The sequence below is a fragment of the Pan troglodytes genome, chromosome 19 (genome assembly GCF_028858775.2).
Source record: "Pan troglodytes isolate AG18354 chromosome 19, NHGRI_mPanTro3-v2.0_pri, whole genome shotgun sequence".
Taxonomy (NCBI): Eukaryota; Metazoa; Chordata; class Mammalia; order Primates; family Hominidae; genus Pan; species Pan troglodytes.
The window spans coordinates 23,676,309-23,693,337 of NC_072417.2; the positions used below are offsets into that span (position 1 = coordinate 23,676,309).

Below are 17,029 nucleotides of genomic sequence, written 5' to 3' on the forward strand. Positions count from 1 at the left end.
AACAAAATTAAGTTCAGGGCCTTGGGCAGGTCCTGCAAGTTAGGGGCCTAGAAGCTGAAATTTCATTAACATCTACTAGTGGTAAATCCGCTTCTCCTACATGCCAGTGCCCTCTGGGGAAAAAAAAAAAAAAAAAAAAAAAAAAAACAGGACACACCAGATCTTGACAGGGCTTCCTCCCTGTTTGTGAAACGTGACAGAAGTGGGATGTGGAAGTCCTGGGAAAACAATCTCATTTCTCCCAGGAGACAAGAGGAATTACAGCAGCAGCGAGGCAGGCCGAGTGAAGGAGAAGGCTGCGTGCCAGGGGAGAGTCGAAAGGGGCTGGGTGACCCAGCTGGCCGAGATGCGGGCAGTAGAGCGTCGGTGTGGGAGACTGGCAGCCTGAGAGCCAGGAGCAATGGCGCTGCCCCAGGAAGCGGGCTTCCTTCAGATGGTCTTCTGGCTCCCTGCGTCCTGTCCTGATAACCTTTCCTCTGAAAAGGGGAGGCAAAGACAGTCAACCACGGCCGTGGCAGTGGGAGAGTGGGTGGTGGACCCTGTCCAGGCCTTTCATCCCCGGCCTGCAGGACAGTGAACCAAGGGACGTCTTGTCGGAGGCTGCCCCGCTGCCACCCGGGGCAGCGAGAACCGGGTGCTGGGCTCCCCTCGCGGCTGCCCGCCGCCGCCGGGGGGGCAGCGCCTGCGGCCTGCTTTCCTAGGGATGGCCGAGGCTTTTTGACAAGCTGATTGCGTGGCGGGGATTGGCTGGTCCGGGTGTGACGCCGGTAACAACAAAGGTGGAGTTGGAAGAAATTAGATTAAAGGAGAGGAAAAAAATTAAAGGGGGAGCTGGCATAGGACAGGAGGTAGAGACCGAGGGAGAGATGCGCCAAGCGGTGTCTCCCGGTTCCAACTCCCCCCACACCCGCCTCGACCCTAGAAGATCCCTCGCGCAAACCCACTGGGATTTTGCTCTTTCCCCTACCCCGGCCCAGTGACCGACGCCGGGGTAGCTGCTGCTTCTTGAAAAATCCCCGCAACTCCCACCCCGACACCCGTCACTACGACCCAGGGGGAGAACTTTTTGCTCGGACTCCTCGGATCCTAAACCCAGCGAAACAGGGGACATTGAGAAGCTTGTCCTAAAACCCGGAAGGCCCTTGCGGAGCATGGAGATCGGATAAGGCGGGGTGCTCCCCCGGTTTTCCGATGTGTTGCAAATCTAAGAGCTTCTTTCTCGCTTTTTTTTTTTCCTGTAACTACCCCCCCCCCTCCCTTTTGCTTCAGGGTTGCAAAAGCAAAGAGCAATTAAAAAAAAAAAACCGCGCACACACTCAGACACACACCAGTGGCGACAGGGGAGAGTTGGAAAGACGCAGGAGAGAAGCAGGAGGCAGGAGGCAGCGGGGATGGAGCAATGGGAGCGGGAAGCAGGCAGGTTTCCTTGCAAATACCCCTCCGGCCTCACGCCGTCTCGCCGGCCCCGGCAGGGGAGCGAGGACCCCGGCGAACAGATGGAGGAGTGGAGCTCGCTCTAGGCAGCTGGGCTTGGCCGGAGAATGGAGGAGCCACCAAGCGACCGGCTGATTGGAAGAGAAACGCAGAGCGATGGAGGCGGGGGTAGGAGGACGATTTCTCTGCGGGGACTGGCGGCGGCGTACACGCCCGGGTCGGGCGCTGCAGAGCTTGGCTGGCTTTCAACCCGCGCTCGCCGGCTCCAGCCCCGCGCGCCCCCACCCCTAGCCCTCCCGGCGGCTCCGCAGGTGAGTGCGAGCTGGGGGCAGAAATATCCAAAAGTCTCAACATGCCCGCCCTGCAAAAAGAAAAAAAAAAGACGAAAACCATTTTTCTTTTAAAAAAAAAAAAAAAAAATTTTTTTTGTGCAACCCCTAGAGCAGTGGGAGGGAAGGGGTGAGGCTGAGCCGCCCGGAGGAGGCGGAGGGGCCAGGCGAGGCCGGGGTGGCCCGGGAGGCGGCGGCGCCGAGGCGGCTCTGACGGGCAAGCGCTCGGAGCGGCGCTGCGCTGCGCCGAGGCGGGCGGGCGGGCGGGCGGAGCGGGGCGGGCGGAGCGCGGCGCGTGGGGCTCGCCATTAGCCGTCGCTCCGCTTCGCCATCTCGGGCTTTGTCTGGCGACTCGCTGCCCCGGCGTCGGCTGCAGCGGAGCTGCGGCTCGGCTGTTCGGCCCGCCGTGCTCCCAGGTGCCCCCGGCCTGCGCTCCCATCCACACGCTCGGTAAGTGAGCCCGGGAGCCGCGGATTTCGGGGGAGAGGGGTTGCTACGAGTGGCGGCGGCGCCGATCTCCATGCGCCCGGGCAGGCCTGGAGAGCCATGCCGGGCTGGATTGAACCGGCTCCCACAGCGGCCCCTCCGCCGGAGCCCGTCGTTCCCTTGCCGTTTCCGGGGTGTAAAGAGCAACGGGGATTTTTTTTTTTTTTTAATGCAGAGATTTTAGTTTTCGGGTTTTTTTTTTAAGTTTTGTATGTGCCGTTCGGCGATGAGAGGACCGCGAGGTAGGCACCGAAGCTGGACGCCGCGATCGGCGTGCGTGCGCCCCAAACCAGTGGCCACGCTCCGGGGGATGAGGGTGGGCGCGGACCGCTCGCTCCGGGAGGCGGGAGAGAGCTGGCCTGGAAGCCCTAGTCTGAGCTGGGAGGACTTGGGGGAGAGCTCCGGAGCAGGGCTGTGGGCGCCCCCCGAGCCTCCCCGGACGCCGGGGGCCCCTCCGGGCACCCTCTCCGCGGCCGCGCCTCGGCCCTCCCTCCCTCGCCGGCGAAGCCTGCTAGTTCCCCCGCGGGTCTGGCGAGGTCGCTCTCGGCGCCCGCCCGCCCGCCTAGGCTCCGAGCCCCGCCGCCATCCGGGCGGCTGCGTGTCTCCCTGCCCCGGCCCCCCCCCTTCCCCGGCGGCGGCGGCAGCAGCAGCAGCAGCAGCCGCCGCCGCCGCCAGCACCACCACCACCACCCCCCTCCCCTCCTTCCTTCCCTCCGCCTCGGCCGCCCGGGTCCCCCCAGCTCCCGCCCCTCCTCCCAGCTGCCCCCCGCGGAGCCCGCCCGGGCAGGCTGTGGGAGGGAGCGGAGCCGGCGAGGCGGGCGGGCTGGCGCTCGCTCCCCGGGGGTCGGTGTGCGCTCTACGGGGAAGGACGCGCTCGCTGCCCCGCTTCTCCCGCCCCCCCCTCCCGCTCCTCCTCCTCCCTTCTCCCTCCTCCTCCCCGCTCCGGCGGCTGAGGCTGCGGCGGCGGCGGGGGGTGTGCGAGCTGAGGCCGGGGCCGGCGGCGGGCGGGCTGCCTGCAGGCGGAGGGCGCTGTGCTTTGTGCTTTTCGCCGCGAGGAGCAGCAGGCAGCAGCCACAGCCGCCGCCGCCGCCGCCACAGCAGCAGCAGCCGCCGCCCCAGCGCCGCCGCCTCGCCCGGAGGAGGAGCCGCTGCCGCCGCGGGAGGGAGCTGCGGCTGTGCCCGGCCGAGCGGGGGAGTGCGCCGCCACTCAGAGCCAGGGAGGGAGCCGCCGGAGCGGGAAGCCCGGAGGCCGCGCTGCGCCGGGTAACCGAGGCGGCTGAGGACGCGCGCTGGGGTCGGGGCCGGACGGCAGGGAGCGAACCGCGGGGTGCGGTGGGCGCCCAGCGGGGACCCGAAGCGACCACCGAGCAGGCGACCGGGCGCGAGCAGACCAGGGCACTTTGGAGGACGCCGAGAGCCGGGGGAGGGGAAGGCAGGAAACGAGGCCTGAGCCGAGCCCCGGCCGCTGGCGGAGGAGCCCGCGCTTCTCGGAGCCGGCAGGCGCAGTTCTCCCCGGCCGCCGGAGGGGGCGGCGGGGCCGGTGAGCGCTGCGCCCCCGCCTCCCGGCCGCCGTCCTCCCGCCCTCTCCTTGGCTCGGCTCCCCGGAGGCCGGGGCGGGGGCGCCGGCGGGGCTGGGCCGCAGGCTCGGGGGAGGAGGCGGCGGTTCCCGCCGCGGTCGCGCCTCTGTGCCGGGCTCCTCCGTGCGCGTCGGGGTGGCTGGGCGGTGGCGGCGCCTCTGGCCGGGGTGGGTGGCTCGGGGGCGGGGGGCAGGCTAGGCCGCTTCTCTCCGGCTGCTTGCCCGCCTGTGCGGGCGGGGACGGCGAAGGGAGCCCGGGAGGGGGGAGCGGCGGGAATCCGGATCCGGTCCCCGGGGGCGGTGCGGCCGCTCCGCTCCGGGGCTGGCGGCGGCTGCGCTGCGTCCGGGTCCCCGCCGGGTTGCGGAGGCGGGGGGAACCGGCCGGGGGGAGGCGGGAGGAGGAGACTGGGGCGCGTGCCCGCTTCCGTGGCCGCGCGCGCCCTTTACCCGCCCTTCCTCTTCCCCCGCCCTCCAGCCTGGGGCCTCCCCGGGGCGGGCGCTCCGAGGAGGAGGAGATTTTTTCTTTTTCTTTTTTTTTTTTTTTTGGCTGGGGTTGGGAAGGGGGGCGGAGGGCGGGCGCTCGCTGCACGCGGGAGCTAGGAGCAGGCCCTCGCGTGGCCAGGGGAGGGCGCGCGCCGCGGAGCCGGGCTGCAGGGGCTGGGGGAGGGGGTCACGAGGAAGAGGAGGGGCGCACTCCCATTCCCATAGACCCCTTAAGTCTAATAAGGTCATGGCTGGGTCTCTCAGAGTGTGGACCTGCCCCCTTCTACTCTGGGCGGTTAGAAAGTCGTTAGTCGTTCACCTCTCAGCCTTCCTGAGTGGGAACTGGTATGTCTTCCAAAGGGTGAGGTGGCTTTGACCCCGGGTTGCCCGGCCAGCACGACCGAGGAGGTGGCTGGACAGCTGGAGGATGAACGGAGAAGCCGACTGCCCCACAGACCTGGAAATGGCCGCCCCCAAAGGCCAAGGTAGGGGCATCCACCCCCGGCCCTCTGAAACTTAAACCCTCTTTCCCTCGTGGCTGCGGGGCTCACTCCCTTCTTCAAGGGCTTTTTCAGTCTGCATACACTGAACTGGGGGAGAAAGTGCCTTGAGTATTTATGAATCAAGCATCTCCCACACTTGGGGTTTGGCTGAATCCAAATTATTTGGCCTGGAGTGGCTCACCTCCCCTCTCTCCCTGTCCCTCACCCTCTGTGTTAGAGGAGGCCTGCCTTCTGGGGTTCCCATTCAGCCTGAAGTGTGTCCCAGCCCAGTGTCCTGGAATGGGAGGAAGGATGAGTGTAGAGGAAGGATCAGGAAGGGGTTGGGGAAGGTTTCTCAGGCTTTTTAGGAAGACCATGAGGCTTTTGTAGAGGCAGGTGGAGAAAAGGGCTGTTTTGGTGGTTTTAGGCCCCAAGCCATGGGATATATGTACTCAACTAGATCTCTGCCTCATTCAGCAGTGATCCAGTCTAGATGGGGATAGAGAGTAGGATGAAGCTGGACAGCTGGCCATGCTTGTGGGACATTGAGGGGAGAGGGGATTATGGGTCCACGTGGCCCATTCTGCAGAATCTCTGGCCCAGGTTACCAGATGCAAATGAAAATGGAGAGCCCTTTTGACTTCTGGCCTTGGGTGGCTATTCTCCCAGCCCATCCACAGTGGCCTAGAGCTCTCTGGGGCTGCATTTCAGTGGCTGAAAAATAACTGTTCCAGACCTGTTCTTGCTTCCCTGGGTAGTTGGGCTGACAAGACAGCTTGTAATTCTGGGGGTTCTCCCTGGAGCAGGGCCCTGAGAGTTTTTGTGCACCTGCCTACCTTGCCTCAGAGCTGCCCTGTATCCTGCTTCTGCTTCGGTTTCCTTTTTCTTATTTGCCAGAAATTCTCCCTTGATCTGCTTTAAGGGGCTAGGGGGTGGTGGGTGTCTCTAACATTGGTTTCCAGCTGTGCAGGAGAGACATCTGCATGGATTTTCCTTACTGTCCACACCCCATTCTCAGTCGTGGCACGTTTAGAATATCCACTCAGAACTTGAACTTGGCAGCACATTTAGATATATTGCCTCCCTGCTTCCCTCCTTCTCTGACAAGCTACCTCGTTTCCCACAAAGCCCTGAATCACTGTACCTTCATTTCCACCCCTCTTCCCCTTACAGCAAATAGCTGCCCGTTGCAGCTTGGCACAGTAGAAATGATAATAGCCTTGAAGCAAGCCAGACTTGAGTTTGAGCCTGGCTTTCTAGGTATAGCATGGTCTGGACTGGAGTCCCTGCCCTGATCCAGTATGGCCACAGTTTCCTTAGGGCTGAGCCATATCTTGTCTGTGCCTTCAGATGGGAAGCAACCAGGGGCTGGGATGCCCTAGGGAGGAAGAGTTGAGCACTCAAGAACTGGGGAACAGATCGGGGGGATAGCATGACCAGGCATGATGGCCTCTGTTACTCTTTACCAGACCGTTGGTCCCAGGAAGACATGCTGACTTTGCTGGAATGCATGAAGAACAACCTTCCATCCAATGACAGCTCCAAGTTCAAAACCACCGAATCACACATGGACTGGGAAAAAGTAGCATTTAAAGACTTTTCTGGAGACATGTGCAAGCTCAAATGGGTGGAGATTTCTAATGAGGTAACTGATCCCCCTTTTCTGACACACACACATACATACCCCCACTCAGCGTGGTGGGGGAAGTGAAACAGGCTGTAAACAGGAAGGAAAGAGACCAGGAGAGGCATTCATGTGGTCTCCCGTTAGCTCTCTACCTGCCCCTTTGCATTTTGGGAGGTGGCACGGTTGACAGCACTGGCTTAAAGTTATGCCACTTTCTATCTGAGTGGTCTTGAGCCAAACAGCCTGAGCTGTGCTGAGATTGACGGAGGTGCTAGCATGCTGAGATTGACGGAGGTGTTAGCATGGACAACCAGGTTGAGGTCAGTTAGTCCCATTGTTACTGGCCTTTGGTGTGTACTGACTGCCTGGGCCTCTGCGGTAGGCATGGGCCAGTGCCTGGGTGTCGTGCTGCCTGCTTCATTTGGCTGTTGGCCTCTGCTCTTCTTTGGTAAATTTAGTCTAGTAAAGAGTAGAAGAGACCCGTTATAAGATGGGGGTATACTACTGTGTGGCATTTTCCTTTTCCCAACTTCCCCTTCCTCCCACCCCTCTTCTTCCAGGTGAGGAAGTTCCGTACATTGACAGAATTGATCCTCGATGCTCAGGAACATGTTAAAAATCCTTACAAAGGCAAAAAACTCAAGGTGAGTTACTAGGAGGAGGAGCATGAGGGGTATGGGAGGAAAGGTCCAAAGAAGGGATGTATTTGACCTCCATTGTGTCCTTGTCCCTTCTTCCAGAAACACCCAGACTTCCCAAAGAAGCCCCTGACCCCTTATTTCCGCTTCTTCATGGAGAAGCGGGCCAAGTATGCGAAACTCCACCCTGAGATGAGCAACCTGGACCTAACCAAGATTCTGTCCAAGAAATACAAGGAGCTTCCGGAGAAGAAGAAGGTGGGGGGAGGAGAGTTAAGGTGGGAGGAGGGGAGAGGCTGGGAGCAGCTGGTGTGGTGTGGGTCAGTTGGAGGTAGGCCTTGGAGAAACCTGGCATCAGGGATGAGGGTGAGTCGGCACAGCAGAATAGGTCCTGGGCAGCCACACCTGATTGCCCCTTCCTCGGCCCACACATGGTCAGGCACAGGCACCATCACAGATGTAAACCAGACAGCAGGTGCTCAGACCAACCTCTCCCCCTACAGAAAACCCACAGCATTCTGTTTCAAGCTCTCTCTCCCCCATACACCCATCCTCACTGTTAGGCTCCGCAGCACTTCTTCACCCTCTATGACGTTTCCCGTCATGGTCTCATTTGATACTTGCAATGTCTTTATAAAGGTAACCCTAGGAAAAGGTTATCCCAGTTTTGTGGGCAAGGAACTGAGGTGCAGGAGGGTTAAGTGTCCCGGGTGACACAACTATTGATGCTAGAGCAGGATTTAGTGCCCCAGAGTCCCAGTCCAGTGCTGTTACTGCCACGTCCACCTGTGAAGTGCACTTCTCCACGCACACGTGTTCACTCAAGGACACACATTGTCCCTCCTGGCCTCATACTGTTCCTTGCAGAGGTCGGGCACTGTCCCAGACCATCAAAGCATTAACTCTGGGTGGAGGGTTGCCCAAGCCTCCCAGGCAGGGCTCAGTCACAGAGCTCAGGAGGTCCCTCCCAGAGATAGGCAGCAAAACATTGGAGGAGCCTGCAGATGGGACACAAGGAAGATGGGATGGGGACAGAGGACACAAAGAAGAGACACGGGACAAGGAGACAGAGCCAGGGATAGATGGGGAAGGGCAGCAGGAAAGACAAGAAGCACATCTGCTTGGAGAGGAAACAAAGTCATACACAGCCAGTTCTCAAAAGGGGGCACTGGCCGCTGCCATGCTATGAGTAGCCCTTTTTCCTGGTTGGTATACCCTGGCTGCAGACTCACATGCCCTTGGTGCTGTACCCAAAAAAGAAGCCAGCTGTCTGCAACCACCGCCCAAGCAGAGAGGGGTATGGATTGCTGGAACTGTTGACCCCTTTGATGAGGATGTTGGACAGTTGACTGCACACACCCAAACACTCTCATGGGATGGGAGGGAGAGGCCAAGCTCTAGAGTCAGAGCCAGGGAAGGCCAGAAGAAACTGGTAGAGTGGACAAGGTGCTGTCCTGGGGGACACAAGACTTGGGCCTGTTCTCCTGGCTCTGCCACTGAATCGCTGTGTATGGGGCCTTTGGTAAGTCATTTCACTTCTGTGGGCCTGGTCTTTATGTGAGGTGAGCCAGGTCTGTGTGGTGCCCTTCAGGTCTAAAACTGTTTTGTCTGAGGAGGACTGAGATGGGGGAAGAGGAGGCTGAGCTCTGCTTCTGGTTTTCTGTGGGAACTGTGGGAAAGGAGCACTGCCTTTCTATGCGTGGTGCTTCTATAAGAGGCAGGGGTTGGGCTCAGTTGCCATGAGCTCCTGGCACCTGCCAGTGCCACTCTTGTGAGCCCGCGAGGATGAAAGAAGAGATGGACATTGTGTGGGAGCCAAGAGAGAAGGTCGATGAGGAAGAGAAAGAGACACATTGGAAAGGAGGAACAAGAGGGAGACTATGGAGAAGTGGGGAAAGATGCAGGGAGGGAGTGAGGTGAGAGTGGGGAGGCTAAAAAGGGGGTGATGAAGGGAAGGGAAGCCAAGTGGTGGGAAAGAATGAGTGGGCTGAGGGAGGGAGGGCTGGAGGGGCCAGACAGCCAGGATCCTGGAGAAAGAGAAGAAGGCGATGGTGTGAGAACTGGGCAGGAAGATGCAGGGTAGCTGGCTGAGACTTGTATTGGAAGAACTCGTTCTGGGTTCCCCTCCACACAATCTCCCCTCATGCCTTGGAAACAGGACTCAGCCCAGCCCTGGCCATAGATGTAGAGGCTACGTACAAGGGGACAGACTAATGTCAGCTGCCACAGACAGTGAGAAGAGGGAGTGACAGGAGCAAGGCCTGCACCCGACGCCACTGTGAGAGTTCTGTGGTGTTGGAGAAACGAGTGGGGGAGGCTCAGCGCTGCCACTGCGCACTGTGTGACTGTGGGTAATGCCATGGCCCCCTTCTGGGACTCTTGCTCAGAAGGAGAGAATAGGATGTAGGATTCAGTGTCTGGGCGACCCCTGCAGCTCCCACCATCTGTGGTAGAAGCCAGCAGGTCTGCTCTGTGGTGAGTCCCGCCAGGAGGCGGGCAGGGCGCCAGCCTCCACTCCCTGCATCACAGCGTGGGAGGCAGAAGAGCCAGCGAGGAGGGGTTTGGGTGGCCTTCATAGCTCAGGGTGAGATACCCTTGGGTCCTGAGTGACCCCATCCCCTCCTCCCCCCAGATGAAATATATTCAGGACTTCCAGAGAGAGAAACAGGAGTTCGAGCGAAACCTGGCCCGATTCAGGTAAGGCAGTGGAGCCCAGAGGAGGGCCACGGGGCACTGGGGGCAGCAGAATAGGCTAACCCTGGCCAGAGCCTTGAGTTTGCCATCTCTGAGGCATGGAAGAGGATGGGTCACATGTGAGCCCTAGTGTGTCATGCTCAGGGACAGAGACAGGCAGGCAGCCACCGTCCCACTGAGCCCCAGCTGAAAGGCCCAGGAGGCTTGGTGGGTGGGGCAGCTAGCTTGAGTCTGCCCTGGCAGCGTCCCCTACTGATCCTTGCTCCCCGTGTCCTGGCTAGGGAGGATCACCCCGACCTAATCCAGAATGCCAAGAAATCGGACATCCCAGAGAAGCCCAAAACCCCCCAGCAGCTGTGGTACACCCACGAGAAGAAGGTGTATCTCAAAGTGCGGCCAGATGTGAGTGTCCGGCCAAGGGTTGGGGGTGGAGGATGCACGGCGGTGGCCAGGGGGGAGCCGCGCCAGGTCGGCCGGGCACGGTGCAGGGGAGCAGGAGAGGAGGCCCCTCCCCAGGGGTGGGCTGCATGGACAGGGCCCGGGCCAGCTGGCGTGCGAGCGTGTGCGTGTGTGCGTGCGTGTATGAGCCAGTCCCCTTGCACCCAGGCGGGATCCCCGCCTCTCCGCCTTCCCCTCCTGGCCTGTGGGGGACACTGATGTGACCTCCCATGGCCTGAGGGGGCGGGGGCCTCTGTGCCCCCTTCCCCCCTCCCCCTGCCCCTGGCTGCCTGTGCGTGTCTGACGGCTTTTGGTTTGCAGGCCACTACGAAGGAGGTGAAGGACTCCCTGGGGAAGCAGTGGTCTCAGCTCTCGGACAAAAAGAGGCTGAAATGGATTCATAAGGCCCTGGAGCAGCGGAAGGAGTACGAGGTTAGGCTTCCGCTGCGCTCCTCCCCGTCCGGCTCTTCACGAGCCTCTGCCCTCCGACTCCGTGGCCACCGCACTCTGCGGGAGGTGTCACTCCCCATCCCTCTGTTGAGGGAGGGGCCTTCTGGGCCCCTCACCTCTGCCCCTACCTTCCCCACCCCCCATCCCCATGAGATCTCAGGCTAGGGCAGGGCAGGGCACCACGTCTCGTGTGACACCACTGACGCGCAGCCACCCCCAGCTTTGCTCCCTGCCTGCCCTCCCCAGCGGCTCTCCCCCTGCCCCTGCCCTAGCTAACTCCACACCCCATTGCCCTCCGTCCCCCCACCTGGCTCTGCAGGAGATCATGAGAGACTATATCCAGAAGCACCCAGAGCTGAACATCAGTGAGGAGGGTATCACCAAGTCCACCCTCACCAAGGCCGAACGTCAGCTCAAGGACAAGTTTGACGGGCGACCCACCAAGCCACCTCCGTGAGCGCTGCCCTGGGATGGGTGGGCGAGTGGGCAGCTGGGAAGTTGGGCTGGGCTCTGCAGGTGAGAAGGCCTGCTGCCCTGCTCGCTTACGGGCTGCACCTCTCTCCCCGCGGCTCTGATAGGAACAGCTACTCGCTGTACTGCGCAGAGCTCATGGCCAACATGAAGGACGTGCCCAGCACGGAGCGCATGGTGCTGTGCAGCCAGCAGTGGAAGCTGCTGTCCCAGAAGGAGAAGGACGCCTATCACAAGAAGTGTGATCAGGTGAGCTGTGGCAGGGGCCACCCTGCCTTGGGGTTTTGAAGCATGAGGTCTGATCCCATCTTGGGCCAGTCAGTCCCTGGTGGCGTGTGCCTTGGGTACCTGCCTCCAATACAGTGTGGGGCTGGGCTGGGCTTAGCAACTGAGCCCGTCCAGGCAGGGAGTCCAGCCCACACCCAGGCTCTGGAGGCCCGCTGAAGGTCACTGTCCTCCGAGTACTGCAGGGTCTGTGGTGACACTGTCTCCAGACTGATCCTGACTCCACTCACTTTCCCAGAAAAAGAAAGATTACGAGGTGGAGCTGCTCCGTTTCCTCGAGGTGAGTGTTCCTCCGGTGGGGCAGTGGGCAGAGAAGACTGGGACTTGGCAGGCAGAGCCCTGGTGAGCCCCTGGAGATAGGGCACCATGCAGTCTGGGTGCCAGGCATGCAGCCCCGTGCTCCTCTTTCCTGTCCAGAGCCTGCCTGAGGAGGAGCAGCAGCGGGTCTTGGGGGAAGAGAAGATGCTGAACATCAACAAGAAGCAGGCCACCAGCCCCGCCTCCAAGAAGCCAGCCCAGGAAGGGGGCAAGGTGGGCAGAGGGTGCGGCCGCGCAGGCGGGGGTGGGCAAGACTGGGCTCCCTGGCAGCACCCACGGACCCCGACCCTCTGCACCTGGACAGGGCGGCTCCGAGAAGCCCAAGCGGCCCGTGTCGGCCATGTTCATCTTCTCGGAGGAGAAGCGGCGGCAGCTGCAGGAGGAGCGGCCTGAGCTCTCCGAGAGCGAGCTGACCCGCCTGCTGGCCCGAATGTGGAACGACCTGTCTGAGAAGAAGAAGGTCAGGCTGCCTGGCGGAGCGCTGTGCCCCCAGGGGGGCTGCCAGGGCCCCCTCCTCCCCTTGGCGGGCCGTGCCACCTCGCCCCTGGCCGCCTGAGCCACGCGGTGCCTGGGCTGGGACGTGGGGCCGGCGCCCAGCAGCCGGAAGGCGGGAAGCTGTCAGCTGAGCGCCGCAGGCCAGGCGGGGGCGAGCCCCAGGCGGGAGACATCTGCACCAGCCCACGCTTCTGCCCGCCGGCGGGAGCGCCTGGGCTGCTGCGCGGGGAGCGCGCGCCCCCTGGGGGTGGGTGGAAGGCTGACGCCCGGGCCATCCCCGCAGGCCAAGTACAAGGCCCGAGAGGCGGCGCTCAAGGCTCAGTCGGAGAGGAAGCCCGGCGGGGAGCGCGAGGAACGGGGCAAGCTGCCCGAGTCCCCCAAAAGAGCTGAGGAGATCTGGCAACAGAGCGTTATCGGCGACTACCTGGCCCGCTTCAAGGTGACAGGGGTGGGAAAGGGTAGTACTGCAGCCTCTAGCCCCGGGTGACCCCTCCCACGGCTGATACCCTTATTGGTCCCCAGAATGACCGGGTGAAGGCCTTGAAAGCCATGGAAATGACCTGGAATAACATGGAAAAGAAGGAGAAACTGATGTGGATTAAGAAGGCAGCCGAAGACCAAAAGCGATATGAGGTAGGAATGGGGCTGGGGCCACCCCATTCATTGAAAGCTCGGAAACTCCCCTTTGGTTGGGCAGCTCTGAGCAAGAAGTCCCAGCCTTGGTCTGTGACTCTCAGCAAGTCTCAGCTTCCTTCTCTGAACCTCTGTCTCTCATCAGTAAGGTGGGGGTGACATTGCTAACCTCCAGGCTGACTCGGAGGATGCGAGCAGTTGTGAAAGCACTTGTAAACTGTGGTGCCTGCCTCAGACGTGAGCTGTTAGGAAGTTGCTCACTAGCTACCTGTTTCTCCTCCTCCCTGGCACAGAAAAAGACAGCCAACTAAGGTGCTGATGACATGAGGCAGAAGGCAGCAGTATTTTGGGGGTGGGACTGGGGGGTGAGTGTGACCTTTCTCCCTCCAGAGAGAGCTGAGTGAGATGCGGGCACCTCCAGCTGCTACAAATTCTTCCAAGAAGATGAAATTCCAGGGAGAACCCAAGAAGCCTCCCATGTGAGCCTGGGGGTTGGAGTCTGCCCTGGAGGTGGGGGAGGGTCAGGGCTGGATGGCTGCTTTGTTGGGGTCCTGACCCTCCTTCTACCAACCCACCTCCCAGGAACGGTTACCAGAAGTTCTCCCAGGAGCTGCTGTCCAATGGGGAGCTGAACCACTTGCCGCTGAAGGAGCGCATGGTGGAGATCGGCAGTCGCTGGCAGCGCATCTCCCAGAGCCAGAAGGAGCACTACAAAAAGCTGGCCGAGGAGCAGCAAAAGCAGTACAAGGTGCACCTGGACCTCTGGGTTAAGGTGAGAGGGCAAGGGACCCTTGGAAGGAACAGAGAGGCATCAGACTAAGCCAGTACCATCCTAGCCTGGCCCATCCACCCACTTGTGCTGGCTGGTCTCATTCATGATTTCATTCCATGCCCTCGCAATCCTTCAGGATAACAGTCACTATCACCCTTTTATTTTTATTTTTTATTTTATTTTTTGAGACAGTCTTGCTCTCCTGCCCAGGCTGGAGTACAGTGGTGTAGTCTCGGCTCACTGCAACCTCCACCTCCCAGGTTCAAGCGATTCTCCTTCCACAGCCTCCAGAGTAGCTGGGGCTACAGACATGTACCACCACACCTGGCTAATTTTTGTATTTTTAGTAGAGATGGGCAGGCTGGTCTCGAACTCCTGACCTCATGTGATCCGCCCACCTCGGCCTCCCAAAGCGCTGGGACTACAGGCTTGAGCCACCGTCCACAGCCACTATCACCCTTTTAAAAATAAGGAAACCAAGGCTCAGAGAGGTTAAGTAACTTGCCCAAGGTCACACAGTAAGTAGAAGAATCCAAATCAGACTGCCTTTTCCTCCCCCATCTGGGACCACGGGACCTCTCCTAGACTCCTGGCCTTTGTGCTTCCCCTCTGTGCTTTGGTTGAGTAGTCAGATCTGTAAAGTGGAGAGAATCACCTGTGTCCTTCCCACTCACCAAGGCAGGTTGGCCAAGGACCCAGGAAGATTGTGGGGATTTGCTGTTTCAGGAGTTTGGTGAGCCCCACTGCCTCATCGGTGGCTCAAGGGTTTGGTGTTGGGGTGTGGTTGATGATGCCAGGCTGACTCATCACGGGGGCACTTCTTTGGAGTGAGGAAGACTCTGATAGGAGCTTCCATTTGCGAAAAGCAACAGGGAAAATGTGAAAACCAACAGTCTTAGTGGTTTAGAGAAGGACTCTGGGTATCAGAAGCAGAAATACTAGGGTTTGGGCCAGCGCAGTGGCTCACGCCTGTAATCCTAGCACTTTGGGAGCCCAAGGTATGAAGGATCACTTGAGGCCAGGAGTTCAAGACCATCCTGGGCAACATAGTGAGACTGCTGTCTCTACAAAAAATTATAAGGTAGCATGGTGTGGTGGCACATGCCTGTAGTCCCAGCTACTCTGGAGGCTGAGTTGGAAGGATCACTTGAGCCTGGGAAGGTCAAGGCTGCAGTGAGCTGAGATTGTGCCACTGCACTCCGGCCTGGGTGACAGAGCAAGACCCTGTTTCAAAAAAAAGAAAAAAGAAAAAAAAATTAGAGCTGTGTTCTCAGATCCCAGGGGCTCTCTGCAGAGACCCAAAATCTAGGGAGCCTGGGAGGGGTAAGATGGGGTGATGATATATAAATGCTCAGCCCACTGCCTAGCACTGGGCCAGCATGCTCAGTCAGCAGTAGTTGGCTATGTTCCAACCCTTGCCGCTTCTGTCTCCCCCAGAGCCTGTCTCCCCAGGACCGTGCAGCATATAAAGAGTACATCTCCAATGTGAGTCTGGGAGCAGAGCAGCAGTGGGGTAGGGGTGGGGGAATTCAGGGGTGTCGAACTCATGGCTGCCACCTTTGTGTCCCCATCCTGCAGAAACGTAAGAGCATGACCAAGCTGCGAGGCCCAAACCCCAAATCCAGCCGGACTACTCTGCAGTCCAAGTCGGTAAGGAGCCCCTCCCAGATGCAGGGGCGTGGGGCGGGGGCACTGCCTGGAATGGTTGGGCAGAGACCAGAGACCACTGATGTGCCTCCATCCCTCCAAGGAGTCCGAGGAGGATGATGAAGAGGATGAGGATGACGAGGACGAGGATGAAGAAGAGGAAGATGATGAGAATGGGGACTCCTCTGAAGATGGCGGCGACTCCTCTGAGTCCAGCAGCGAGGACGAGAGCGAGGATGGGGATGAGGTGGGGCAGACAGGGCACAGTGGGAGGGGAGGGGAGTCCTGCCAGGAGGGCCACCTGGTGACTCCACATCCTTTCTCACCCCCCAGAATGAAGAGGATGACGAGGACGAAGACGACGACGAGGATGACGATGAGGATGAAGATAATGAGTCCGAGGGCAGCAGCTCCAGCTCCTCCTCCTCAGGGGACTCCTCAGACTCTGACTCCAACTGAGGCTCAGCCCCACCCCAGGGCAGCCAGGGAGAGCCCAGGAGCTCCCCTCCCCAACTGACCACCTTTGTTTCTCCCCCATGTTCTGTCCCTTGCCACCCTGGCCTCCCCCACTTTCTTTCTTTCTTTAAAAAAAAAAAAATACGGTGGGGGTAGGGGGCTGGAGGAGCCCAGGCCAGGACTCTGCAGCCTCAGAGACATCAGCCCTTGGGGGTCCTCCTCCAGGGACAGCAACTATCAGACTAAGCCAGCACCGGACCAGCCTGGCCCACCCCACCCGCTTCTGCACTTGCGGTTCCGGCATGGACAATGGACCGGAGAGTGGGGGTGGGGGGTCCCAAAGAGTTTGATGAGGCCCTCCACACCTGCGGCCCAATCCAAGGTGGGGTGGAAGCTTGGGGAAGACCCATTCCTTCCCAGAGGGGCCTGCCACCTGGACCCCTGCATTGGAACCGGAGGCAGGGAACATGGGGAGAAGGAGGGTCGGTGCCTTCAAGAAAACAGGCGCTGCCCTGGTGGCCCTCTCCCCTGCCCCCTGCAGGAAGGAGCTGCCTGGACCCGTTCATGGGGGAGGGGGCAGAAGTGTTTTTTATATATGTGTATATATTTTTTTTTAAGCTCTGAGCTGTCAACGAGACGTTTCCTACCGATCTCGGCTGCCGTCTCTGTTGTCATTTCTGGGAGAGGGAGGGTTTAGGGGTAGATTTGGAACCTTTTAAAAATGGTCTTGATGTGTGTGGAAGAGAGTATGTGTATGTGTGTTCCTGTACATAGCATGGGTGCAGCTGTGGATGTGTGCAAAAGAGTGTGAGTGTGTGCGTGTGTGTGTGTAAAGGGGTCTGTCCTAGAGCCCACATCAGTTTGTTGTGAATCTGGAAAAAGGGTCGGTGAGGGCCGGGAGATGTTGACCCTGGTGGGAGCAGGCTGAGGCTGCCCCGTTCTCCACATCCTCTGTTTTGCCCAGTCTCTGATTCCATTAGGAGGAGTGTGCTGAAGCCATTCTCGGATGCTTCCCAGACCAGGCTCCCTCTGCCAGAGTCACATGCATCCGAGTTGCTGGTCTCCATTGTCCAGCAAGAAGGCGGAAAGGCAGGCAAGATGGTGTGAAGCTTAAAGCTTGTATTTGATGGAAAAGGTCTCCCCTGTTCATCTGAGAGGCCAAGCCTGGCCACCCCAGGCTCAGAACCTGGGCTTCAAGAAATGTGCTGGGAGCTCCTAACTTACACATCCCTCCAGCCTTCCTTGAATCCTCCCACCACCCCCTATTTCCTTTAATTTCTCAGGTCTGCTCCCTCCTCCCCCAACCCCACAGCTG

The 17,029-nt window shown here is 59.9% G+C and overlaps 1 protein-coding gene across 21 annotated transcripts; it reads left to right on the top strand.

Moving 5' to 3' along the window:
* The first annotated feature begins 755 nt into the window (after positions 1-755).
* Positions 756-16,364, top strand: UBTF (upstream binding transcription factor). 21 transcript variants are annotated; one of them, XM_016931680.4, is made up of 21 exons: positions 782-1,745; positions 4,669-4,793; positions 6,260-6,435; positions 6,978-7,061; positions 7,158-7,313; positions 9,688-9,752; positions 10,031-10,151; positions 10,509-10,619; positions 10,957-11,090; positions 11,216-11,357; positions 11,632-11,673; positions 11,811-11,924; positions 12,016-12,171; positions 12,490-12,645; positions 12,729-12,839; positions 13,230-13,318; positions 13,422-13,611; positions 15,049-15,096; positions 15,190-15,261; positions 15,362-15,505; positions 15,592-16,364. In XM_016931680.4, the coding sequence occupies exons 2-21, from the start codon at positions 4,736-4,738 to the stop codon at positions 15,715-15,717; spliced, it is 2,295 nt and encodes a 764-aa protein (XP_016787169.1). In that variant the 5' UTR covers positions 782-1,745; positions 4,669-4,735; the 3' UTR covers positions 15,718-16,364. The 21 variants fall into 21 exon arrangements, with proteins under 21 accessions (XP_054527380.1, XP_016787169.1, XP_054527376.1 ...); XM_016931678.3 differs by lacking the exon at positions 782-1,745 and adding an exon at positions 2,007-2,213; XM_063798490.1 differs by lacking the exon at positions 782-1,745 and adding an exon at positions 2,238-2,491.
* Positions 16,365-17,029: the final 665 nt, after the last annotated feature.

What these genes read in the sequence shown, in the direction of transcription:
- UBTF (XM_054671401.2), top strand. Translation starts at nt 4,736, where the DNA reads ATGAACGGAGAAGCCGACTGCCCCACAGACCTGGAAATGGCCGCCCCC. An exon ending in ACAAAGGCAAAAAACTCAAG is followed by an intron (nt 7,062 to 7,157) that starts GTGAGTTACTAG and finishes CCCTTCTTCCAG; the next exon opens with AAACACCCAGACTTCCCAAA. An exon ending in AGCTTCCGGAGAAGAAGAAG is followed by an intron (nt 7,314 to 9,687) that starts GTGGGGGGAGGA and finishes TCCTCCCCCCAG; the next exon opens with ATGAAATATATTCAGGACTT.